At 43.9% G+C, this 23,174-nt stretch overlaps 1 protein-coding gene across 1 annotated transcript; it reads left to right on the forward strand.

Moving 5' to 3' along the window:
• Positions 1–1,323: 1,323 nt before the first annotated feature.
• LOC144248451 (nuclear pore membrane glycoprotein 210-like) lies at positions 1,324–21,435 on the forward strand (the record flags this gene model as incomplete). Its single annotated transcript, XM_077790616.1, is given in 19 exon segments — positions 1,324–1,455; positions 2,247–2,343; positions 5,234–5,384; positions 5,717–5,849; positions 6,572–6,730; positions 7,190–7,258; positions 7,532–7,638; positions 8,638–8,778; positions 9,910–10,026; positions 12,698–12,874; positions 14,110–14,149; positions 14,152–14,307; positions 14,878–15,023; positions 15,931–16,152; positions 17,370–17,543; positions 18,506–18,698; positions 18,969–19,075; positions 21,073–21,318; positions 21,424–21,435. Coding segments are annotated over 19 exon segments (2,579 nt in total), but the record flags the coding sequence as incomplete, so codon positions are not given.
• Between the last annotated feature and the right edge of the window lie 1,739 nt (positions 21,436–23,174).

Here is a 23,174-nt window from a genome sequence, read left to right on the forward strand (position 1 = left end):
AGCATCTCAGGAAAACTCCTCTTAACGTGTAAGGAGCAGCTCATTTGTTGTATTTATTCCACAGACAGATATTTTGACAAAGAGGTTCTGATCACAGAGCAGTACAAAACCTCTCTCATTTCTTAGGCTTGTAGGCTGCTCGTCAGCTGAAGGATGCCAATGACCAGCAATTACCATCCTTCTCATTTAGGAACCCTGATTACACCTTCTAACACCTTCTTGTGTTAGTGCTGCATTAAAGTTAGTTTATACCATCTTGATTCAGGGTGTGAGGTGATTTAAAGCAGCAGCAGGGAGCAGAGACTTTTCTTACTTCACTCAGTACCTAAAAAGCCACCAAAATAACAGGTGCAAGCAATTCATCTCCCTGCCTGCTCACCTGCTGAGTGTTACAAGCTTCCATTTTTGCTTCTGCAGTCTTCCATTCTAACCAGTAAAATTCAGGAGAGTATTTGTTGCTCTGTCCAGTTTAATTATTATTTTTTTTTCTTATGAAGAGATTAATGTCAAAGTGAGTTAAATTCTGCCTGGTCTTTCCTACTGCTCCAGTTAGAATTATTCACCTCTATAAAATCCACACCGCAATGCCACAGTCTGCTCCATGGGTTTAAGGGAAGGTTGTTTGATTCAGTCTCCCCTGATGGGTTAGGAAATAGGAGCAGCTCCATGGAGCTTAATTTCTACCTGGTTTTAAACCACAACAATGATACATTCAGGGAAAGGGTAATTCTTAACAAAAAGAAAAAAAAATAAAAGTAAAAATAGAGGGGGTGGCTGAAATATAAAAAGTATGGACTGGAAATTATGAAAGCAAATTCCGTTGCTTTACATTTCAAAAGATGCAAAGTGCCTTTTTGTATGACAATGTCTGTCATACAATATACCTGATTGGCTTTTATTTTTATAGTAACAGAGAGGCACAGCCAGTGGCAAATTAAATGCTGTGCAGTCACTAACTGAAGGAATTTATGGGCATTTATTATCTGTGGGCAAAAGCCATTAATTTCTCTGGGACATGAGAGCACTGTAGCAACTCTGCATAAGCACTCCCAGACAACACCTGTACCTGTCAGTGTAAATGGAGATCAGAGTTTCTGCAGATTTATTCTGCAGTTCAGTGAGGAAGGGAACTGTTTTTCTTGCTTTCTGAGCCACTGTATGACCATGAGTTTCTTCATGAAGGTCATGACCAAGTTTCAGTTCCCTCAGTGGCAGTGTCTTGTCTCACTGGCAAAATTTAAGGTGCACCTTTGACTTATCATTGTACTTGATCAGCACATCCAGTGTTGTGCTTTCTTGTGCTCTTTCTGATGTCTCTTCAAGTGACTGGAGAAGTGCTTCGCTGTGATGCCATCGTTGATTTAATTCATGGCATTCAAGTTGTGTCCACAGTGAGAGAGCTCTACCTTGAGGATTCACCACTGGAGCTCAACATTCATGCTTTGGATTCAGAAGGTAAGAGATATGCTTGTAGGAAATTAAATAGATATTGAAAGTTCTAACTGTCTGATACATGCACTAGCACTGTTGATTGTTTGAAGCCAAGTGGAGAATTTTAAGGAGTTTCTCTGGATCATACCTGGTGAAGTTGTCTGTTATTTTTTTCTTTTGAGCTAAAGTACTCTAAAGAATTTTACAAAAGGATATTTTTGTGAACAGTCATTTATCTGACAGGAGGTTCAGAGGTGATGCTTGAGACCAGCCACCTATTGCTCAATCTGTTTAACTACTACACAAACACTTCTGGGACACACCATTTAAGCTTACAAGAGTCAGTGCGTTTGTGAATGCATTGTTACTTAATAGGAGCAGAAAACTTCTGCTTTTTGTAGCATCAGAAAAAGAGCCATGATCTGATATGAATTCCATGCTTACAACAATCAAGTTTTGTGCACACACAATACTCCAAGCAAGGGAGTTTTAGAACAGCTACTGAAGGGAAATAATGTGTCAAGCTGCTATAAAAGGTGTTTTGGTTACTGTGCCCATCCCACCTGTGTTTGTAAACTGTGAATGTCAGGTGAAGTATGGTAATATGGTGATATGTTAATAATGAAAAGTAAATTTGTTTTTGTCCTATGTGCAATGCTGGATTTGTGGCTTGGTGTTGTGCAAATTCAAGGGTACTTCATGGTTCTTCTTGTAGGGATAAAATAGAGAAATTTCCCAGGGAAATAGGTCCTGGTTTATGTTCCAGGAAGACTCTATGCTCTTTCTCTATTTTAATCTGGTTGTTTGGTTTGTAGGAAACACTTTCAGCACTTTGGCAGGGTTGGTGTTTGACTGGACAGTGGTGAAGGACCCAGAGGCTGATGGCTTCTCAGATTCCCACAACGCTCTACGGTAATTTCCTTTGGTCTCAAAAGTTGGTTCAGTCTGATGCATAAAAAATACTTCCCCACATCTAGGCAGTTTACTGAACTGGTGCCTAAAATTATAATGTTAAGGGTCAGTTGTTTCAGTTTGGGTTTTTTTAACCTATCAGCAGCCTGGGCACTTTTTTCTCTGTTTAATTTAACTGATAGTGTTAGTGAGCAGCTCTGGTAGCTCTGATGCAATAATTAGAAATAAACAGATGCAGTTGTTGATCTTTCTGAAGCATCTCATGCAGAAGGAAGATTTACCAGTAAGATTGTTATCTCAGGATTTCAGCAGAGTTTTATTTTTCGCTTTCGAAGGAAAAAAGGTCACTTTCCATTTCAGAAAGGAGCTCTCTGAGCTTTAAGGGTTTCAGGTGTCAGTGGACACTTACTTCTGGTGTTGAAATAGGAGGATTCCTTGTGGGGAAACCAGTTCTCCTACAGAGCAGAATGGTTAACAGCCAGCTTCCATCCTCAAACTGACACTCCAAATACGCTGCAGGTGGGATGGGGGGAGCCAGCAAGACTTTGCTCCTGGGCAAACACAAACTGATTTTGCAGCCTTAGAGAAGCAGCATTGGCTGGGGAAAGCCTGCTAAGCCCATAATACACCTGAAACTGCAGGTACAGGTGAGAGCCAGAATGAATGGCTTAGTGGGACTGGATATCCCAAGCCCTGGTACATATGGAGCATTTTTTTTGTCAGTATAATTATTTGCTGATGTGATTTTAACCAAATTAATATTGATATCTACTCTACTTTTAGCATAACTATGATACCATAGAAGTGTTCTACGGGTGGTACAGCTTTGCAAAATAAATCATAAATTGTCAGGAATATGTTAATATCCATAACTGTTCTCCAGATGGCTCCACTGGTTTTTCTCTGAACATGCACATGAAGCCAAGCAGGTCATGTGCATGCAGAAGGTGACACCCTATGAAACATGCTCCTCTTTCCAAAATTACCTGCCATTTGCCCATTCATGGCAAATTCCTTCCCTCTCTTTTGTCACTTTTAACTGACATTTCTAACAGTTACTACAGGTTTTCAGCTTGCAGACTATTTTCATAGTCATTTGTTAAATATGTCCTGGCTTCTTGAGGGAGGTCAGAGTTGCGTTCTGGCTTTGTTGAGCTATTGCTTTTATAAACATAAGTTTTGGTTCTTGCACATCAGTTCTTTTACAATACAGAGAGTTTTTGCAGTCTCACCTACTGAACAAACTGGAGAGGTAATTGTAGACAACATGTGCAGTCTTGTGATAGCTCACCAGCAAGCTTCAGACAAACTTATCTGTCACAGAAATTAGCTGCAGATACCTCAAAGAATGAGTAAAATTGGGATATCTGGTCCCAGGCAAGTATCTTAAATCGGCTTAAAAATTGAAGTGGCTGGGAGTAGATGCTGGTGGTGTTTCTCTGTGGGTTTACAAAGGTTGGTTAACAATTTTGTGTTCACTTTGTGATTCACTGTCGTGGTTTGACACGGAAAAAGAATTTTCCCGGAAGGAAGAGGTTGACTTGGATATTGACCAATTGAAGGTGGACACGCCTCTGAGAACACAGAGGGCTTAAAAGCAGAATTCCCAGGAGAACTTGCTCTTTTTGGTTCCGGTCAGCGCGCAGTGCTGTGCTCTCCCCTGCCCGGCCGTGGCTGGGTGGGGAGGGGAAGGGCCATGGCCTCACACAGGTAGGCCCAAGGGTGGAGAGACTGGAACCGGGCTGGCCCCCTGCAGATGGAAGGGTGGAGAAATCTGGGATGTCTCTGTTCCCCCCCAGACTCTCTCTCTCAGCAGCAGCAGCTTGTCAGTAGTTCACCGCAGGGAAGGAGAAGAGTGGGGCAGCCGCAAGGTGCCCAGCCGCCGCCATGGGAGCTGGAGCTTGGGTAGAGAGCCAGCCAGGGAGTCGGGACTTTTAACCCTTCCTTGAGAAATGAAAGATTTGTGAATGTTTTTTTTCCCCCCTCCTCGGTTTGAAAGAGAGGAAGAGAGAAACCTTGGACCCTGGGATGTTAGAAGGAGGAATTTTAGATGGGAGGGGGTGAAGGAGTGGCTTTTGCGTGGACTTTTTCCTTGGTAGCCACTGAGTGAATCAATCTTCTCCTCCAAGAGAGCCTGTATTTTTGGAGGATGTCAGTGAGTCAAGAGACCTGCTTCAGCTGGGAAAAGACAGAAGTGGAGTGAACAGAGGAAAGTTAGGGGCTTTGTGGTGGTGCCCCCTGTCCTCAAAGAAGGAGAAGAGAAGAAGATCTCTGTTCTTGGACCCTCGGCCCCAGGAGGAAAATGGGAAAATGGGGGGGACTGTGGTCCCAAAAAAATGTAAAACTGAACTGTTGTTTGGGTTTTTTCCCCATCTTGGCAGGGCATCCTTGAAAAGAAAAATCCTAAAAGCAGTCTGTACATCCATGCATTTGGCGGTGAGAGCACTGTGCATGGAAAGGAGAAGGGTCACCATGGCAAACCTTTTTTCTCCGGGCGGTGCCATGTGTGACATGGAAGCACAGGATGTGGCAGCTTTGTGTCCTGGGGGTCTGTGGCACAGGAGAGACTCTGTTCCCTGGATGGACTGAGTATCGGTTGTCTGGAGGGTGGAAACCTGATTGGGGTCCAGATTGTGTCTCACTGTGGTTTGTTGGAGTTGGGTGGTGGGAGGAGGAATGTTTTGCAAGGTTTTCATTTTGATCTTTGTGTGGGGTTTTTTTCCCTTTTTTTCTTTTATGGTAGTAGCTTAATAAAATTTTTTCCTGTTACTAAGCATGGGCCTGCTTTGCTCTGTTGTCGACTGCATTTCACAGCATTCAATTGAGAGATTGCATTTTCATGGGGGCACTGGCATTGTGCCAGTGTCAAACCATGACATTCACCTTTCAGTATTCAAAAGTTCTTAGAATCCACTTACATCCCACCTTCCTATATATTGGAAATGGAAAAAGTTGCCAAGCAAGGAGATACCATTCTGGTGTCTGGAATAAAAACAGGGAATTGTAAATTAAAGGCAAGACTTCAGGAAAGCATCTATAAGGTAAGATTTCTGAATGTCAGAGGGGAGGACTGATTTCTGAATGCGTGAATAAACATCTGTTTTTCTGTTGTCTCCAAAATGATCTTCATATTAACATTAATTTTTTCTTCATTCTTGCACTGTGTGCACAGAGCAGATCTCTGTACCATTCACTGTCCCTTGCATTTTGTTGTGACAAAAGTCAAGATGAAACTAAAGAGCCAAATAATAAAAATAAAATTGCAGCAAATAATGTTTTTCACTTCCAGATTCTAAGTTCCTGCTTCATGGTCTTTTTCAAACAAATGAGCTCCTTTTAATGTGGTTACTTTTCTTTCCCCCTCTATCAATAGAATGTACAGCCTGCAGAAGTCACATTGCTTATTTTGGAAAACATATTTTTAAATCCAACATATGACATTTATCTTCTGGTGGGAACATCAATTCAGTACAGAGTTCAGAAACCGAAGCAAGGGAAGATCACAGGTTTGTTCTATTCTCATTTATTTTTATCTTTTAATGCTTTGTGTGAATTTTTATCAGCTGATAAATTTTTAATTGTGTTTAAGCTACTATGTTAATGTTTAATACTGTTTTCCTAAGGCACACAGTGATAGAGCTGTTTAGCTCTTTCCGTCAAAAAAATTGTGACTCTTAAGAATATACTCTTGCAGATTTGTCAAGGATGTGGAGACAAGGGTAACTTAAAATGAGAGCTAACACTGTCATTTTAGTTGTTGACTGTCACTAAGGAATTGACTGACTTTCTTGCTTCAATCAAATTTAGATTAGTAACTTCTCTAACAGAAAATGTTTTATTGGCAAATGGATTTTCTCCACAAAGTGAAGCCTTTATAAATGTGGGTTATCTGGCTTTATGCCCATTTCAAAATGCAGTGCCTTGAGTTTTCTCTCCTTTTTTCCCTTTCGGCTTTTTCTTTCTTTTGAAGCTGGAAATCAGTTGAATGTTAGGTTGAAATACTGAGATGACATTAGTTGGGAATTGCAGTTTTACAGACATTAAATTTGCCAAGAAACTGGTTTTGTGTGTGTGATGTGAGGACAGAAGTGCTATTTTTACAAGTCACTAGAAATATTGATTTAATATGTGCACTAGGCATCAGTAAAAAAGAATCAGCAATAATTAGCAGCAGATAGCCACTGCCACACCTGCTTTTATTGTTTCCTATGTTTTGTTTCACATCCAGAAATAGCAATGCCATCAGAGCAGTACGAGCTGCAGCTCCAGAACAACATCCTCCATCCCAAGGGAGATCCCTCCCGGCCAGTTGCCAAGCTGGACCAGGCAACATCCACTGTGACTGTGTTGCAGCAGGGCCAAACCAACCTCATCCTGGTGCACAAGAGTATCCTTCCTTGGGAATGCTTCTCCAGCCACCACTCTGTGGCAGGAGACAAGCTTTCCACCCTTGGCAACACAGAAGGTTCAAGTTATCCTCATTTGTATTCAGAGTCTGGAAATCAGGAGCTGTGGAAAGCAGCACTGCTGTGAATTCAGTCTCAGCATAGCTGTCTGATGCCTTGGAATGCTTTAACAAATTGAGTTGGCAAAAAGATCACTTAAATCATGTCTGTTCCCCTCAGTCACTGTAGAAATGTATGGGGCTTTATTTAATGTTTACATTTCAGTCATTATATTCTCTAGTGAGATCTCTCCAAAGTGCTCACTGTCCTGCAGTGAAGTGGGGAGAATGTTTATTTGCAGTGCACACTTAGCTTTAGAATAGCCAAAGAGGCTTGAGGAGTCCCAGGAGAATGCTGATCTTGGCTCATGCTGAGCCATGTGTTCCTTGGCTGAGCCGCAGGTATCCGCATGGAGGGGGTGTCCCGGCTGCCCAGCAGCACTGTCTGTGTGGTAGCTCCTGCATATTTGGGTTGGTATTGCTGCAGTCTTCTGGCTGAATCATGCAAGTTCTGGCCTTGTCTCTGTGATTTTCATGCTGTATCTCCACGCTTCCGTTCACTGTTAGCTTTCACAGAAAAGGAATTTTATTCATAAAAGTAGCTCAGTGTGAAATAGGTTTTACGTATTTTCTTTTATCTCTGTAGTCAGCAGTTTAAAATAATGAATGTTCATCTGCAGAGTGTGGGCACCATTAGATAAAGAGGCTGTTGGTTTGTGCTGTTCAATATTTCCTGTTTTGCAGGATTTACAGTTCATCCAGGTGACAGATGGGTCCTGGAAACGGGCAGACTTTATGAAATTACAGTTGACGTGTATGATAAATCAAGCAATAAGGTGTATTTATCTGATGTAAGTTGAAATGTTTAGATACTTTTCTGTGGCTGTCTCCTAAATCCTGACTTGCTTTGGAATTATTTGAGTGATTTCTTACTTACATTGAGAGAGGAAAGTGCAAAGCTTGTTGTTTCTTGCCTCTTCATTTTTTCCTTTGTTTTGTTGTTGTTACTTTATAAAAATCAAGCACTCTGGGTGATTCATGTGAAGTTACTGGAGTCTGAAGTGCTGTATAAAAAAAATGGAAGTTGGACAATGTCTTTCAGGTTGGATGGGGCTTGGAGCAACCTTAAATCACCTAGTGCCACCCCTGCCATGGGCAGGGACACCTTCCACTGTTCCAGGCTGCTCCCAGCCCCAGTGTCCAGCCTGGCCTTGAACACTGACAGGGATCCAGGGGCAGCCACAGCTGCTCTGGGTACCTGTGCCAGGGCCTGCCCACCCTTGCAGGGAAGAGCTTCTTCCTTAATTCTATATACCAGGTACCAAATACACATAGTTCTTAAACTGCAGAGGAAACGAAATTTAAATAATTCAGTTGCAACAAGAATAAATTTATTTAATTACTGCTTTTGAGAGTATTTGATCTAGGGGAATATTATTTTATTTCTCCATAATTGCTTTTTGGGATACAGATCTGAGTTTGAGCTAGAGCTTAGTAGTGTGCCTTTGAGACAGTATATTCATGGGTTCTTTTGTGTTGAAGAAGGAAAAAAATAGAAAAATACTGTAAAACATGAATTACTTAGTGGTATAAATATAGGTACTTTCATGTTAAATTACATTTAGCATGAAATTTAAAAAGAAACTTTCTGCAGAGTTAATGTCTCTGAAGGTAAAATCTTACTGAAAGACAAACTTCCACAGGGAGAGTTCTAATCAGTTTCAGCAGAATGTCTTTGAACTGTGTGATTAAACATTTGCTTACTGACTTCTTGTTGTATGTTTAGGGCTTTCTGTTCCCCACTGATATCAGCCACCTGCGGCAATTTCTATTTCATGTTTTGGTTATAGAAGATCCAAATTACTACAGAGCTGTCCGGAGAACACTTTGAGGTGCTGCAGTCCTCTCTGAATGGGGCCTGTCATTATGTGGTGGCTGTAAAGGCAGGTCAGACCACGATTGATGCTGCACTGACATCAGTTGTTGACCAGGTGTGTCTGTGTGAAAACTCCTCTGCTTCACTGGTAGGCCTAAAAATAATTGAGCTGTGCAGTAGTGACTTCCTGGCAAAAGGAAACCTAAGAATGACATGGGTCTGAGCTGTCTTTGTTTGAACAGATTAAGAACCAAATTCTAAAATTCTTTCTTCATGAAAACTGCCAATTGAGTCAAAAGAAGATTTGCTTACATTAAAGACTGTGGGATTTTGCTCCCGAGCATGTGGCAAACTCCTCTTAGGGCAGTGGTGCACAGCACTGATTTCTTTTCTTGTGGCAGATCCTTGTGCTGGGCAAGGGGCCTCTCACAGGCTGAGGGCAGTCAGTTACATTGGGGAAGTTTGCTATCAATTGGTAAGTGCCCTTAAACTCTGGAATGACAATTTGCCAAATGTATCAGCCTGCACATTTCTCCAAATTACTATTCATTAACTTTCTGCTGGTTGGGCAGGCTGCTGAATGTATGGCTAACTAGGGCATGTGGTGTGGAAGTGAATTGCTTTCACTTGAAAATTCAACACTTCAACCCATTTGCTGTAAAATCAATTTAGTGATTCATTGGGCAGGATTTAGTAGCTCCTTCAGTGTGATACACCTCAGTCATTTTCTGTGTCAGAGATGTTCTCTTCAGTGGAAGAGCATCCCTTGAGAGTTGTTTTTCCCTCAGAAGTGCAGTAACAGTGTGTTGTGCCAGAGGGTTGTAGCACTGCAGTGACAGCAGAGCTGTGAAGGCCAATGTGTGGGAGGGAGGGCTGAGCAAGGGCTCTTTCAGGCTGAATTTTGTACACAGTGGGATGAGCAAGGAGTAAATATAGGTGTTGAGCCTCCAGATTGGTTCTCCAAGTGAGGTCTCAAAATAGGAGCAATGAAAGAGTATCTTTTTTCTTGCCTTTTAAATTAATGTGGGCACCTGGATCTTCATAACAAAAGCACTCCTTTAGTACAGTGGCACACCTTGCTGCCAGGAGCTATTTGCTCACTGGGAGCTCTGTTCATAAGTGGTCCTAAATAGTTTTCCTTCCTCTCTGAGGTGTTTTCAAGAACATGTCTGTACCTAAGGACTAAACATTAACTCTGGGAAGCTCTGTGGTGCCATTTATAACACCGTGGTTTTGCACTTTGCAGGATGGAGGTGTTCATACCTTACCAGTTCCAGTGAGAAACCAGCAGGATGTGGAGATCTATGTTCCAATATTGCTTGTACCCAGCATTCGGATGTTTCCTTGGCAGGCAAAAGCAGGAGTCTACCATCCAGGTATGCCAAAGAAGTACCCAGCTGCAGGGTGTGTAACTCAGGCAGGCACACTGAGGCCTGACACCCCTGAGCTAGGGCTGACTGTGGATACTTCAGGCACAGTGGCATCCAAAATGTAACTTGCAGGAACTTCATGGGACGTTAATTACAGGAGTTGATATACAGTTTTAAAAAAGCACCAAGAAACCAACAAACATAAAAACCCCACTGACTTGTACCTCTTGTCTTCCCTTCCTCTCTCCCTCATGCATGCACCACGCACCTATGCCTGGAATGGTTTGGAATTCCAGGAGCATCTATATGCAAAGATCCACAGCAATCATTAGAGGCTGCCTTTTGTTGGCAAGGATGGGAAATATGAATGGGAGTGTGAAGTGACTACAAAGAAGTGACAAGATTAATTAGCAGCACTCTGCCAGCCTTGGACATCAGTATTCCTCAGTGGCCACACATCTTGTGCTCCTAATACAAAGTTCCAGGGAGGCAAAGGCCGCAGCTTATTTACAGAAGGGATGATTTCCATGTTTACTAGGTGTGTCTCTGCTCCCAAGCTGTCAGTTATTCCTTTTGCTTCATGAAGCAAATGGTTTGTATGCCAGTATCCAGTATCTCCAGTCTAAGTAGGGAAAAGAAAGTTGTGCTTTCTCAGCCCAGACTCTTATCCCAGGCCAGTGATACCCAGACCCTGCACTCAGGTGTTGGATGCACAACTCCTACCTCTCCCTTTTAGCATAAAGTAGTGCTCAGTGATGGATCTGTGTTAAGTAAACTATAAGCAAATAGGCAGCAGGACACTTGGTGCCAGGCTCTTCTCCCAGGTAACAACAGATAGGATGAGAGGAAACATCCTCATGTTTAGCTTGGATATTAGACAAATTTTTTTCACAGGAAGAGTTGTCAAGCCATGGCACAGGCTGCCCAGGGCAGTGGTGGAGTCACCATCCCTGGAAGGGCTCAAAAATTATGGGGTGTGGGACCTGAAGACATGGTTCAGTGGTGGACTTGATAATCTCAGAGGTCTTTTACAGCCTTACTGATTCAGTGACTCCATGGAGAGAATCAATCTCACAGGATTAAATTGCATTCTCCAGTGTGAGTCTAAGGGCAGCTACACTGAGTTAAGCCCTGCATAGCTCTACTTGTCTGTTCTGTGGACTTAGTTTGGTTTACTTCGTGCTATGCCTGACCACACCAGCGGAGTGTGGTAATCTTAGTACTAAGTCTGCATTTGCAGTAGTTGATAATTCTGCTGGAGTTTTCCCAGTAAAGGAAAGGAAATGTGGTTTTGTTTCCTACCTCTTTCACAGTTCTATTCTCACCTTATCTTGCATATATAATGAAGTATTTCACTAGAGAACATTCCTTCATGGTACTGCAATAATTGTCTCGCTGTTCTTACTTTACTCTGATGTTTTTCTATAAAAACATATAAACTTTTTTCTCCCAAGATTTAAATTTTGCTGAAACTGAGACCTTTCTTCTGGTCTCTAGATTCCACAATACACCTGGTCGACAGCATACACACAGCTCAACTGTTCCTGCCTCTCCATCAGAGTTTGCCTCCCACTGCATAGCTTCAGTCAGGCTATTTCAAATGGGTGAATAAAGTTTCTCTGAAAATAAATTGAAAGGGACATTTGGATCTAGCCAAATTCTGTTTATAGCTGAAGTAACTCGCTCCAGATGGTACCAGAATGCCTGGCAGGTTTTCCTTTGGCATCTGTCTGGTTTGTTGGGGGTTGCTTTGTTCATCTTTGTTCCAATGAGATGGTTTCTGTTGCCTTCCTTCGGCGCAGGCATGAGAGGTGCAGAGCAGCTGTGGGAGGTGGGCACGTGGAGGTTCCTGGGGAGGGCACTGCTCCCAGGTAGCAGTGTGGAGCTCCTGCCAGGCTCTGGCTAATGGTGAAGCTGCATGGGAAGCTGCTTTACCCTTCCTCTCTCTCCTCAGTGCATACTGACTGTCAGAGACAGAAAGTGTAGTGACATGTCTGAGGTTTATGGCAGGGACCTGAGACTTCATAGTCATTAAGAATTGGGTATTTCTGTTTCATGTTTTCTGCTCATCTCCCTGTTTCAACTGAAACACCTTTACAAATATGCTGAGCCCTTGGATTCTTTCAGCCTTTCTCACCACATCCCATGCATCTCCTGTAACACACCTCTGCCTGTTTATTTGTCTGTGTCCTGTAATCAGATTGTGCATGTGCTCCGAGAAAGGAAGAAGTGAAATGACCCTCCTCTTCATTTTCTTTTTTTTCTCTTTCCCTGGTAAAAATTACTAGCTAAGCTCCTGTATAATTTAGATTTGTTTGTTTTCCACACAGTCCCTCTAGAGAAGATTTATCACCTTGTTGATTTTTAATTATTAAATAGGTTAAAGGAAATGCTGAGGAAGTTAAAGAAATTAAAATAATTTACATTCTAAAATAGCTCCACTGTTCACCCATGTTTTACTGTAATGGAACTTTTGACATTTGTTTTGGTGTGTGAAGGAAGCTGAAATTAAAATGAAAGGTAGAAATCTTCTCATCTCTCTATTGCTTATTAAATTCTGAGGTGTTATTTGTATGTCCTATTCTCAGTGCATTCCTGGTTTTCATGCAAGATATCCAAAGCTGTGGAATGTGAAAACCATGTCCTTGATTAAAAGTTTGAAAGATTTTTCCCTCTGTATTTCAGGCTCAGGGTGGAAGTGGCAACTTCAGCTGGTCCTCTTCTAACCAGGCAGTAGCCACAGTGACAGTCACAGGAGTGATGAGCACGGGGAGTGATGCTGGGGTCAGCATTATTCGGGCGTTCGACGTGCGGAATCCGCTGCTTTGTGGCGAAAGGAAGGCAAGAGATTCATTGTTCAGTGCTTGTTCTTGAATGTGGCTTTTGGAAACAGCAAAAGCACTGAGAATGCCATAGGCAATCCCCTTCCACTTCCTGCCCTGTGGCAGGTTAAGTGATTCCTTTCAGTTTGTGCTTTAGGGAATCCAGCATTGTCCAGTGCATTAACCTGACTCCCATTTTTGTGCCTTCCTGATGCAGACAAGCCAAACTGGAAATTCATTCTGTAGGGTGATAGGTGGGTGCTCTCCCTTGATACCAAGGGGTGACAGTGGTTACCAGGATGTACAAGGAAATTTCTGTCTGGAGAAGTAACTGAACTGAGCACCGTGCTGCAGACGGGCTGCAAATACCCGAGTTGGCCAAGAAAAAACAATACTTTAGGAAAATTAGGAGAAAATGGCAATAAAAACCATAGCTCCCAAGAGGGATTTTGTGGTGTTTCTGCAGACCATCCCCTGTTCTTAGGTCATGGTGGTCAGTGTGTGTGGTTTGGAGCGAGGAGAATGCAGGAACAGTACATATGGTGGCCCCAAAGAGAGGGGTGTGACATTAATTAAAATCTGTTCAGAATTTAGCTTACACACTCACTCTGGAATAATTCTCTGAACAGCCTAAGATGCTGCTTTTTAGCAGTGCAACAGTTACCAGCTGGAGACACAGGGAGGAAGATTTTTTCAGCTAAAACTTCTTATCCTCAAACATAAGTCAAAGCCTGAAGACAGAAAGAAACCTTCTGACCATGTGAGCTTCAGAGCAGTGTATTGCACAATCTGAATAGGTTATTTTTGAATGCTTTTTTTTCCTGTTTTAGGAGCTGTCTTCTGTGTGAACAGCTCTTCAGAGTTCTGTTTACTGACCTCAGTGAGTCAGTTTTTAGTAGTAGTAGTTTTAGGAGTAGTTAACCCACACAGATTACAGCTTTAATTCTGTCCCATATAGTTTGGTATCCTGAAGCCAGTTGCAGAAGATTAAGTAGTTAAGATCCTGCAAATAAAAGCTGTGATTGCTGTGAAATCTCTGGTCTGAGGTAGGTTCTTTAATGGACGCTAAACCTCTCCCAGTTGGTGATGATAGCCCCTGGAGATAGCACACAGCAGTCCACACTTCAAAGTCTGTAAAGCAGAGGAGAGAATGACAGGAGCAGCAGTAAAAGGGAAGCTCACCAAGCTGCTGTGGGCTTGGGCTGGCGTGGAGCAGAGCAGTGACCCAGCCTGTCCCTGTTCCGTCCCTGGCAGGTGTACGTGAGCGAGCCCAGCGCCATGGAGTTCACTTCCTGCAGGTGGAGGCACACGTGGGGCAGGTGCTGGAGCTGCCCCTGAGGATCAGTGGCCGGACCAGCGTGGACAGGGGCGAGCTGGTCCCCCTGAGCGACTGCTCACAGCTGGAGCTGGGGGTGGAGCTGGAGAACCCTGGCGTGTTCAGCCCACTTGAAGGTGCTTTAACTCCCTCCCTGGTTTGGAAGTTGGTGACAGGTCACACCTCTCCCAAGTCACACTTCTCCCTTAAATCACTGATTCATAGTTCTGTACAGTATCCCCACAGAACTGCCAACCTCAGAGGGGAGGGGGTCTGAGTAGTTTTAGTTTGAGGATATATTTGCTTTCTTATGCAGAATGGTTTGAGTTGGAGAGACTTAAAAGTTCTTCCAGTCCCACCCTCTGCAATGGGCAAGGACACATTTCACCTGTCCCAGGCTGCTCCAAACCTTGTCCAGCCTGGCCTTGGGCACTTTCAGGGATCCAGGGGTAGCCACAGCTTCTCTGGGCACCCTGTTCCAGAGCCCTACCACTCTCTCAGCCAAGAATTCTTTCCCAGTATCCTGTCTAAACCTTTTTTTTTTCAGCTTGAGGCCATTCTCCCTTATCCTGTCCCTACATGTCCTTGTAAAAAGTTCTCTCCATCTTTCTGGTAGGCTGCCTTCAAACAGCTGTGTTGAATTTGATGACCATGCCTGGGCATTTCTTTCCAATTAAGCTCTTGTATATTTTTAATTTATCTGACAGGAAGACTTAAGCCAACTGCTGATTTTTGCAGTGGAGTGAGACTGAAGGCTGAATTTCAGGGGTACACCAGGCTGGTGGTTGTGTACACCCACGGGCACGTGCGCCTCAGTGCCAGTATCGCCATCGCCTCTTATCTCCCACTGAGTGTGAGTCTGCTTCCTGTGCTCCTGGAGAGATCCAGGATCCAGGATCTCTCTGAAGCACCTTTACATGACAGGGAGCAGGTTATGCAAGGAATAGGTTTGAAGAACTGAGGTGGGTGGGTTTACATTCCAGCACTGGCTGGTTCAGTGAAGAAAATAAGAAAGAAGCTGAGTGCAGGGTCAATAGATGGAAATACAGAAGAGGCTGCTTTGTTGCCTCATCTGCAGAAGCCTAGCACTGACTGCAGGCTGAAGTCTGAGTATTTCACCATAGCTTTCCCTCAATATGGAAAAAATGTTAGTGCAAATACTACAGATTTGTGTTTATAATTAATGTAATGTGATGTTGTGAAACACAAACTGGAAAGGTTTTTGTGCACTAAATGTCAGGTTAACTGCTGTGGTGGTGAACAGCACAGGCTGTCCCAGGGATGCACATCAGTGCAGAATTTGTTAGACAGGTTTGAAGTAAAATTTGGGTAGGAGAATAACTTCATACACAGAATTGTTCTGGAGAGAGCACTGGCAAGTGAAAGTACAATTTGGTGTAATTTCATCCATTTTAAATACTTCTTTGAAAGTATAGCAGAATACTATCTCTCTGTGCTCAGAAGAATATAGTAAGGGTCTCCCTTTTGCTGTAATCCTTCATGAGAGAGATGTGATTAAAAGGCAGCTAAAACTTGTCTTTGGATCTGTTACTTCCTTTTAATCTAATCCAGCTGGACAGAATCCTTGTGGATTTTGGTGCAGCTCTGTTTTTCGCTAAGTGTGCTGACAAACCACTGCATGGGAGAAATCACAGCCTTATCCAAGTATAGCTGTTCCATTCAGAAGGAGGTTTATTTTGCAGAGCACAACCAAACAGTGTAAATAGATGATTAATTTTCAATTAATTAATTGATTACAGGCTATCGATCCACCATCAGTCGCTTTAGTGACTTTGGGTTCCTCTAAGGATATGTTGTTTGAAGGAGGACCCAGGCCATGGGTCCAAGAACCTTCCAAGTTCTTCAGGAAGGTTGCTGCTGAGGATGCAGAAAGCATTGCCTCCTCTTTACTTGAACGTGCCACACCTCGAAACAGCAACCAGCACTGGGTTAGGGTGCTGTGCAGGAGCCTGGGAGAGCAGGTGAGTGCCAGAAGGGCTTGCTGTTGCCCTCCATCAGGTGCTGAGAACTGGCTCCAGACAGATCTATGGTGCCATATGCCTGTTATGTAGCTTGCTGCTTTTATAATGAGCCAGTAAAGAACTTGGGTAAGTACATTCTTTATGCATTTTGATGCAGATTTTAGAGTGAGCATTTCACAGCATTACATTAAGAAGTGGTTTATGATGGGTTTATTGCAGTATAAACCCAAGTTGTGGAAGCCTTGTGTTGTGGGATGCATTGAACATCCTAATGAGTGCAGGTTCAGTTTGCATGAACAGGATCAGAGCAGAAGGTTACTGAGCAGGCTGACTCCCCTGCCTGACCTGCTCCTCTTAACTGTGTTACCTTCCAGTGTAATTCTGTTTATTCTAACAAATGGCAGCCCCAGGAATTGACTGCTCTACTCTCTGTGCAGCCTTGGTGAGTGTGGCTGTGCTCATTTTCCACTTGGTTTTGTTCTCTCCAACATACAGAAGTGATTTCTCCTGCTTTACTCACCCCCCTCAGCCCATGAAGCTTTTAGCTTCAATACAGTGTTCTTCTGCAATTCTGCAAGGCTTAAGCATTTTGGTTGGGCTGCCAAGTTCCACTGATTTCCTCACTTTGCAGAGTGGAGCTGTTTCTGTCAGTGCAGATTCCAAAGGAACAGGCCTTGCTGTTGGTGTGCAGCTCTGTGCAAGGCTGGCTGTCCCCAGCACATCACACCTGCATGGCTCTTCCCAGCACCAGTGCGTGGGGGCATGGGGCAGGTGACCAGAGCTGCCTCAGCCTTCTCTGGTTTTAGATCCACTTCACTTTGCTGAAGGCTAGAAAAGGAGTGTAAAATAAAAGATAAGATGTTTTTAAACACACTGAAGTGGCTATAAATGCTGCCTTTGGGCTGTTCTGTTCTGTTCTCACTCTGCAAGAACACCTGCAGTTTCCATTCTCAGTTACATGAGATTTGTTGTTTGAATCAAATTTGATAGTAATGAACATGAACACCGAGGAAAGAGTTCCCAGGAACAGTACTTTCATAGCGATAAAGAATTGTTCTTGAGATGTGCTCCCTCTTTTACATCTTCCTGTGTCTTAATAGTGCTGTAAATCCCCAAGCACTGTATTTTTGCTTTTCATTCTGATATCACAGTGTAACAGAGACCTGTGGAAATACAGCGTGCCTGAACTAAACTCTTTCCTCATTTGCTGTTTTCAGGTTATTGCCTTAACAGTTGGGAACAGCCCCACAGTCACCAACCCTTTCCCAGTGGTTGAGCCTGCTGTCGTGAAGCTCATCTGTGCTCTCCCTTCCCGGCTGGCTTTGATTCCTGTTTATGGCAGCCCTCAGCTTACTCTCTCCTGCCCTTTGCTCCAGCAGAGCAAGCAACTGGTAAGCCTGGGAAGTGTCAGGAGAAGAAGGTGTTCTTAGAGCAGAAAACTCAGTGTTTGGAGCTCCATGTGTGAAACATCGCAGCTGCTGCAAGAGGAGCAGTAACTGGTGCTGTGGCCACACTGTGTCCTTGGGGGCCCTGCACAGAGCAGGCTGGGGGAGTCCTGCAGTAAATAGACAAGAGAAACGTGTCGATTATCAGGCATAAGGAACTTTGCTATTCTGTTTTTCTTGCTAACGGGTGTTGTCACATGTTGGCTGCTGAGTAAGCCACATTTTGTTGTGTTAATATTCCCCGGCAAATGTAAAAGTCATCCTCCTTCCCTAAAATGAATCATTTTAAAGAGCTTCTATGTAATAACAAGAGGAGATGGAGACTTTTGTGTATTGTTAGCCACCTCAGAGCTCGCCTGCTTTTCTGGCTCCATTATGTGTCAGCTTACCTTGGTGCACTTCTGTTGCTAATGCATTTCACCAGAGCAACACCAGAATTTTGAGCTTTAACGAACAGCAGTGTTTGTCATAATTTATTTGAATTTTAAAAACAATTTCATTGAGCTGTGGTTCAATTTTGTTGTTGTTGGTTTGGGGATTTGTTTTTTTCTTAAGGTAATTCACTGGCTGAAAAACCCCAAAGCCATGCTCCAGTAAAACCCCCTTAGAGTTCAGAGATTCACAGAATGCTCTGAGTTGGAAGGGACCCAAAAGGATCATGGAGTCCAACTCTAAATGGCCCATACAGGACTTGAACCTACCTGGTGTAAGCAGCACTATGCTCTGACCAGCTGAGAATCTCAGGGCTGTTGGAGCACAGCTGAATGCCTTGCACTGATGGCTCCTTTTAATGAACATTCCCTATGCACTGATGTTGTAACAAACCTCATGAACTCAGCACATGTTTTTTTTAATGATTAAAAAATCCTGTTGTATTGGTTCAGTTCAAAATATTCCTTCTTTTTCAGGTTCCTGTTTCCAATTACCGCAATCCAGTGCTGGATTTGGCTGCCTATGACCAGCAAGGCGGGAAATTTGATAACTCCAGCTCCCTTAGTATTGTGTGGGAATCCACAAATAAGGCCATTGCTCGTATTGAGGCAGAGCTGCCAATGGAGCTGACTCTGAAGGAGGAGGGCAATGGTCAGAAGAAAATGCATGGTATGAATGGGCTGAAATGAGCATTTAATTGTCTGAAGGTCCAGATTAAATCTGTTTGGCAGTGTCTGAACTTGATTAAAGAAATTAGTGTAATCTGCAGTCATACTTCAGTTTAACATCAATGTGCATTTTTTAGTGTGTGCTATTAAAGAGAGGAGAGAAAAGGAACCAAGTCCAATGTCTAGAACATGTCTTGAGAGAGAAAGTTCTTGTCTGATGAGAATGAGCCTAGAGGAGCTGAATGTATTTCTCATCTTTGTTGCATTCTAGGCTTACAAACTGTGGTAGCTGACCATGAGTTTGGAACTGCTGCCATTTCTGCCACTGCCACTGGATTCCAGCAGCCCCACCTGAAGGCAACCAGAGCCCAAACACCGGTAACAGTACCTGGGGGGATTTGCCATTTCCCTGTGGTCAATGCCCAGTGTTCTGGTGGCTTTATTTCCCCCACACACAGTACTGTACAAATCAGGCTGCTCCCTGGTGCAGTCTGGTTCATTCTGCAGAGGTTTGATACTGGCTCATGGTTTTCCTGCTTTCCTCTGCACTAGGTGCTGCTATCCAAATCAAATTTGTCCAAATTCTTGGGAGTTTTTTAACCATCTGAGCAAGGGCATTACAAAGAAGTGTTTCAGTTGGTTTTGTTTCAGTTTAGGGGTTTTTAATGAATCTCTGCTGCTTGTCCTTCACTAAAGCAGCCATGTGCTTCATGCAGCTGTCACTGGGGAAAGCAAATGGATTATTGCCCCTGCAGAGCTGGGTGGGAAAGTTCTGCATGAGCAAAGCAAAAGCTGACTGATTCCTCATATGGACCATGTGTTATTCTGGGCTCTGACTGATGCTCTCTTTTTTTTTCTTTCTGATGCCAGCCATAAGCCCAGGCTCTCATTTTACAAGTCATTAGCCATTCCCTGAAATACTTAGTGTGTTGATACTCAAGCTAGGGAAGAAAAATAGTAAAAGGTAATGATGATGAGCCAAGAGGGCAGGTGTAAACAGCTGGCAGTTTTCTGTTTATGTCACTTTTGTAAGCTGAATATAAGGGCAGGTTTCAGCCTGTGGAATAACCTGACATGTGCAATAACTGACTCTTAAAATATTCTGCTTCCTAACTGGAATTTCTGTTTAATCTTGTTAGCAAGATTTAAGTGGATTTGAACTATATGTGGTACCTTGAAAACATACTTGAGGCAAAAAGTTAAATATGCACTGAGAGGTTACAGGGTTTACCTCAGAGCAGGTAGCAGATGGGCACCAGTAATGTGAAATACTCTGTGGGCCAGGTTCCTCTCAGCTTGGCCCAGGTGTGGCATCTGCTTAGTAAATTCTTTGAGAGGTGATCTTTTTTGCCACTTGGTTCTTGACTTTTCTGTGAGGTTTCTCTCTCTTAGAAATCGAGCTGTAATATGGATACTTGACGTTCTACAATCATTTTGTAGTTCACTTTGCTCTGCTTTGTTAAGACAGTATTATATATTCTTTCTTACTTTTTGAAATAATTAGTAAAGAGACTGCTGTAAACTTTGCCTTGAGTTCAGAGAACACTGGCATATTCTTAAGTTCTGTTCTCTGTGTTTAAATTTATGAGGACTCTGTAGATGCCAGTCCTGCTGCACTTTGTGGGCTCATGAATGAGTTGTTTTTTTTAAATGAGGTGACATGGGTGCATTTTTCAAGTACATCAGCAATGGGCTGCTCTGTTCTGCTTTCAAACCTGCCCATTCTCCTTCCTTGCAGCCAAAAACACAAACAGAAATCTAGTAGATGGGATATTAAGATGTCTTGACTGTTGTTCCATGTTTAAGTGGAACACCCTATTATGCCATTAGGGAAAGATCACATCCTTTCTACATCAAGGAAATAATTCTACCAATGAGGTGAAATGGGTACAGAGTACTGACTTCCTCTAGAAATCTTTTTCTTTTCTGAGCTAATGTTGTTATGAGTGAGTGATTAAAGCTGCATTTGGTCCAGTATTCATGTACTTACATTTAAGGAAGAATTTCTTTTGGTGGCCTGCTAAGAAGCATGAAAAGATGAGTTAGAGCTAGAACACTTTGTGCATGTTCCTTATCATTCTGTATCAACTTGGGCCGTGGCTCAGAGTTAATACCCTGTCTGTGCTTGTCAGACATCATTCACTGATCCTGCAGTGCTGGGCCCTGGTCCTCTGCCTTGGCCAGGGGTGCAGAACAGAGCAGCCCTGAGGATGCCCTTCCCTGTGCTGACTGACTGAGCCCTCTGGATCTTGTGGGCATCTCATCCCTCAGCCTGTGCTCTGAGCTTTGGTTGCCTGCTTTAAACGTCCTCCCTGCACACACAGGACTCTGCAGTGTTGTGCCTCTTTCTGTAACTGCTACCATTGTTCTTGCAGCACGAGGCTGTGCTCCCAGGGCCTGCCACCATTGAACTGGTGCTTGTGGAAGATGTGAAAGTGAGCCCCACTGGGCTCTCCATCTACAACCACCCTGACATCCAGGTGAGGAGTTACTCTGCTGCTTTCCAGCTGCAGGGAGGAAAACATCACACGTTACTGATGCTTGAGATGCTGCTCAGCAACCAGGACGGCAGCTTCGTGCTGAGAATCTTTGGTGCCAGGGAAATCCTGGATAGCCTGGAGGTGAGGGCATTCCCAGGGAGTGTCTCAGCACAGCTGAAAGCATTCTGAGCTGTCACATGCAGCTTTCTAATGCGAGGCACTCCCTGCCATCTTCACCCTGTCAAGGTTTATTCCTGAGATGATTTGGAAATGCTCATCTTGGAATGATGATTATTCCTCAGTTTTCACTTTTCACAGGATCCCAGAATGCTTTTGGGTTGGCAGGACCCTGAAGCTCATCCTGTTCCAATGCATTGCCATGGGATGCCACTCACTCACTGGGTTGCTCAGGGGCCCACCCAGCCTGGCCTCGGGTTTTGGGCTCGTGCAGGTGTGGCAGGCTCACCTGGGCATACAGCCTGGCATGTGTGAGCCAGCTCACGGGTCAGGAAGCAAAAACCTGCTTTACCCCTGTGGGGAAGTCTTGCCCAAGTAAGTGTGTGACTGACTGCCCATAGCTCACACAGCCCATTGAGGCTCTGTGGGTTTTGGCTGTGTGGGGTTAGCCCAGACCTGTGGGTGGGGCAGGTGAGAGGCAATAGGCAGGGGGAAATGCTGCAGGTGTCACTGTAAGGGTACACCTGACTCCTCTGGAGGGGTGAATTGCTCAGTGTTTCTGTGGAATTGCCCATTGCTGGCAGCTGGCCTGGAAGAGGGAGCTGTGCTGTGCTGTGCCAGCAGTCTGTTCCAGGTTGGATGTTCCTTGTGCAGGTGAAATGCGAGTCCCCAGCTGTGAAGGTGCTGGAGAAGGAGAAGTCCTATGGGCTGCCCAGTTATGTGGTGTACACTGTGAGCCTGGCTGATCCCAGAGTTCCCAGCCAGGGCTCCCTGTTCACCAGTGTGACTGTCTCCAGTCCCATGACAGACCAGTGCATCACCATCCCAGTGACAGTGATCTACCTGACTGACAGAACCACTGCACCCGTGAGTTGTAAGTTTAGCTCTGCACTCCGTATGCCAGCAGGAGCCTTTAATTTCTCTGATGTTTATGAGGTTAACTCTTAAAGCAGGTTGGAGAAGATGCTCCTTTTAACTCAATATTGCCTCCTCTTAATCAATTCTGCAGATGAAGCCAGTCTCTTCCAGCAGTTTGTCGAGTCTTGCCAGGTGATGATCTTCATGCTTTTTGCACTCTTAGCAGGGACAGCTGTTATGATCATAGATAAGAGAAAGAAAGATTGCACAAGAATATTTTTCCATAGCTTTTTACAGTGTGTTAGCTGTAAGAATTGATTACTCTGGCCATTACACTGGAATTGAATGTAGGAAGGTCTGTAATCAAGAGTGGCAATGAAAATTCTTACAGATGTGTTGAAGTTACAGTGAGCTGCAGGCATGGTTGTACACACAAGTGATGCTTCAGGTAAAATAAGGCAAATTCAAGTGAATGTCACTTGCTGAGGGGAAATGTACTGTGCCCCCCTCAGTCTTAAGTCCTGAACAGGAAGACCCACAAATTCTGATACTTGCAGGGTACCTTTCCAAGAGGCACTGAGCTAAAGGGATGATTTCACTTGGAATGGATCATCAGGTTCATTGCCAGTGTCCAGCAGATGCTCAAGAGCAGTTGTTTGCTCCTTCTCCCACCATTCATTCCCAAGCCTGAGTGTTGTCTTCTCCTTCCCCTGTTTCAGGTTCCATCGGGTCACCTGCACATTCCTTCAGCTCCCAGGCCTCCAGCAGGCAGAGCAGCCCCTCGGCCAGGCTCTGGAGCACGGGTTACGCCTCTCAGTAGGGGCAGCACGGCTTCTCCTCGTGGCAAATCAAAACAAATGCACAGCTCAGTGCCTTAGCAAGCTCAGCAACTTCAGCAGTTGGGATGTAATTCAGGTTTGCTCTGGAATATTACTAGGTCCTTAATTTATTTACTTTTTTTT

This window comes from Lonchura striata, unplaced genomic scaffold (genome assembly GCF_046129695.1).
Source record: "Lonchura striata isolate bLonStr1 unplaced genomic scaffold, bLonStr1.mat Scaffold_127, whole genome shotgun sequence".
NCBI classification, from domain to species: domain Eukaryota; kingdom Metazoa; phylum Chordata; class Aves; order Passeriformes; family Estrildidae; genus Lonchura; species Lonchura striata.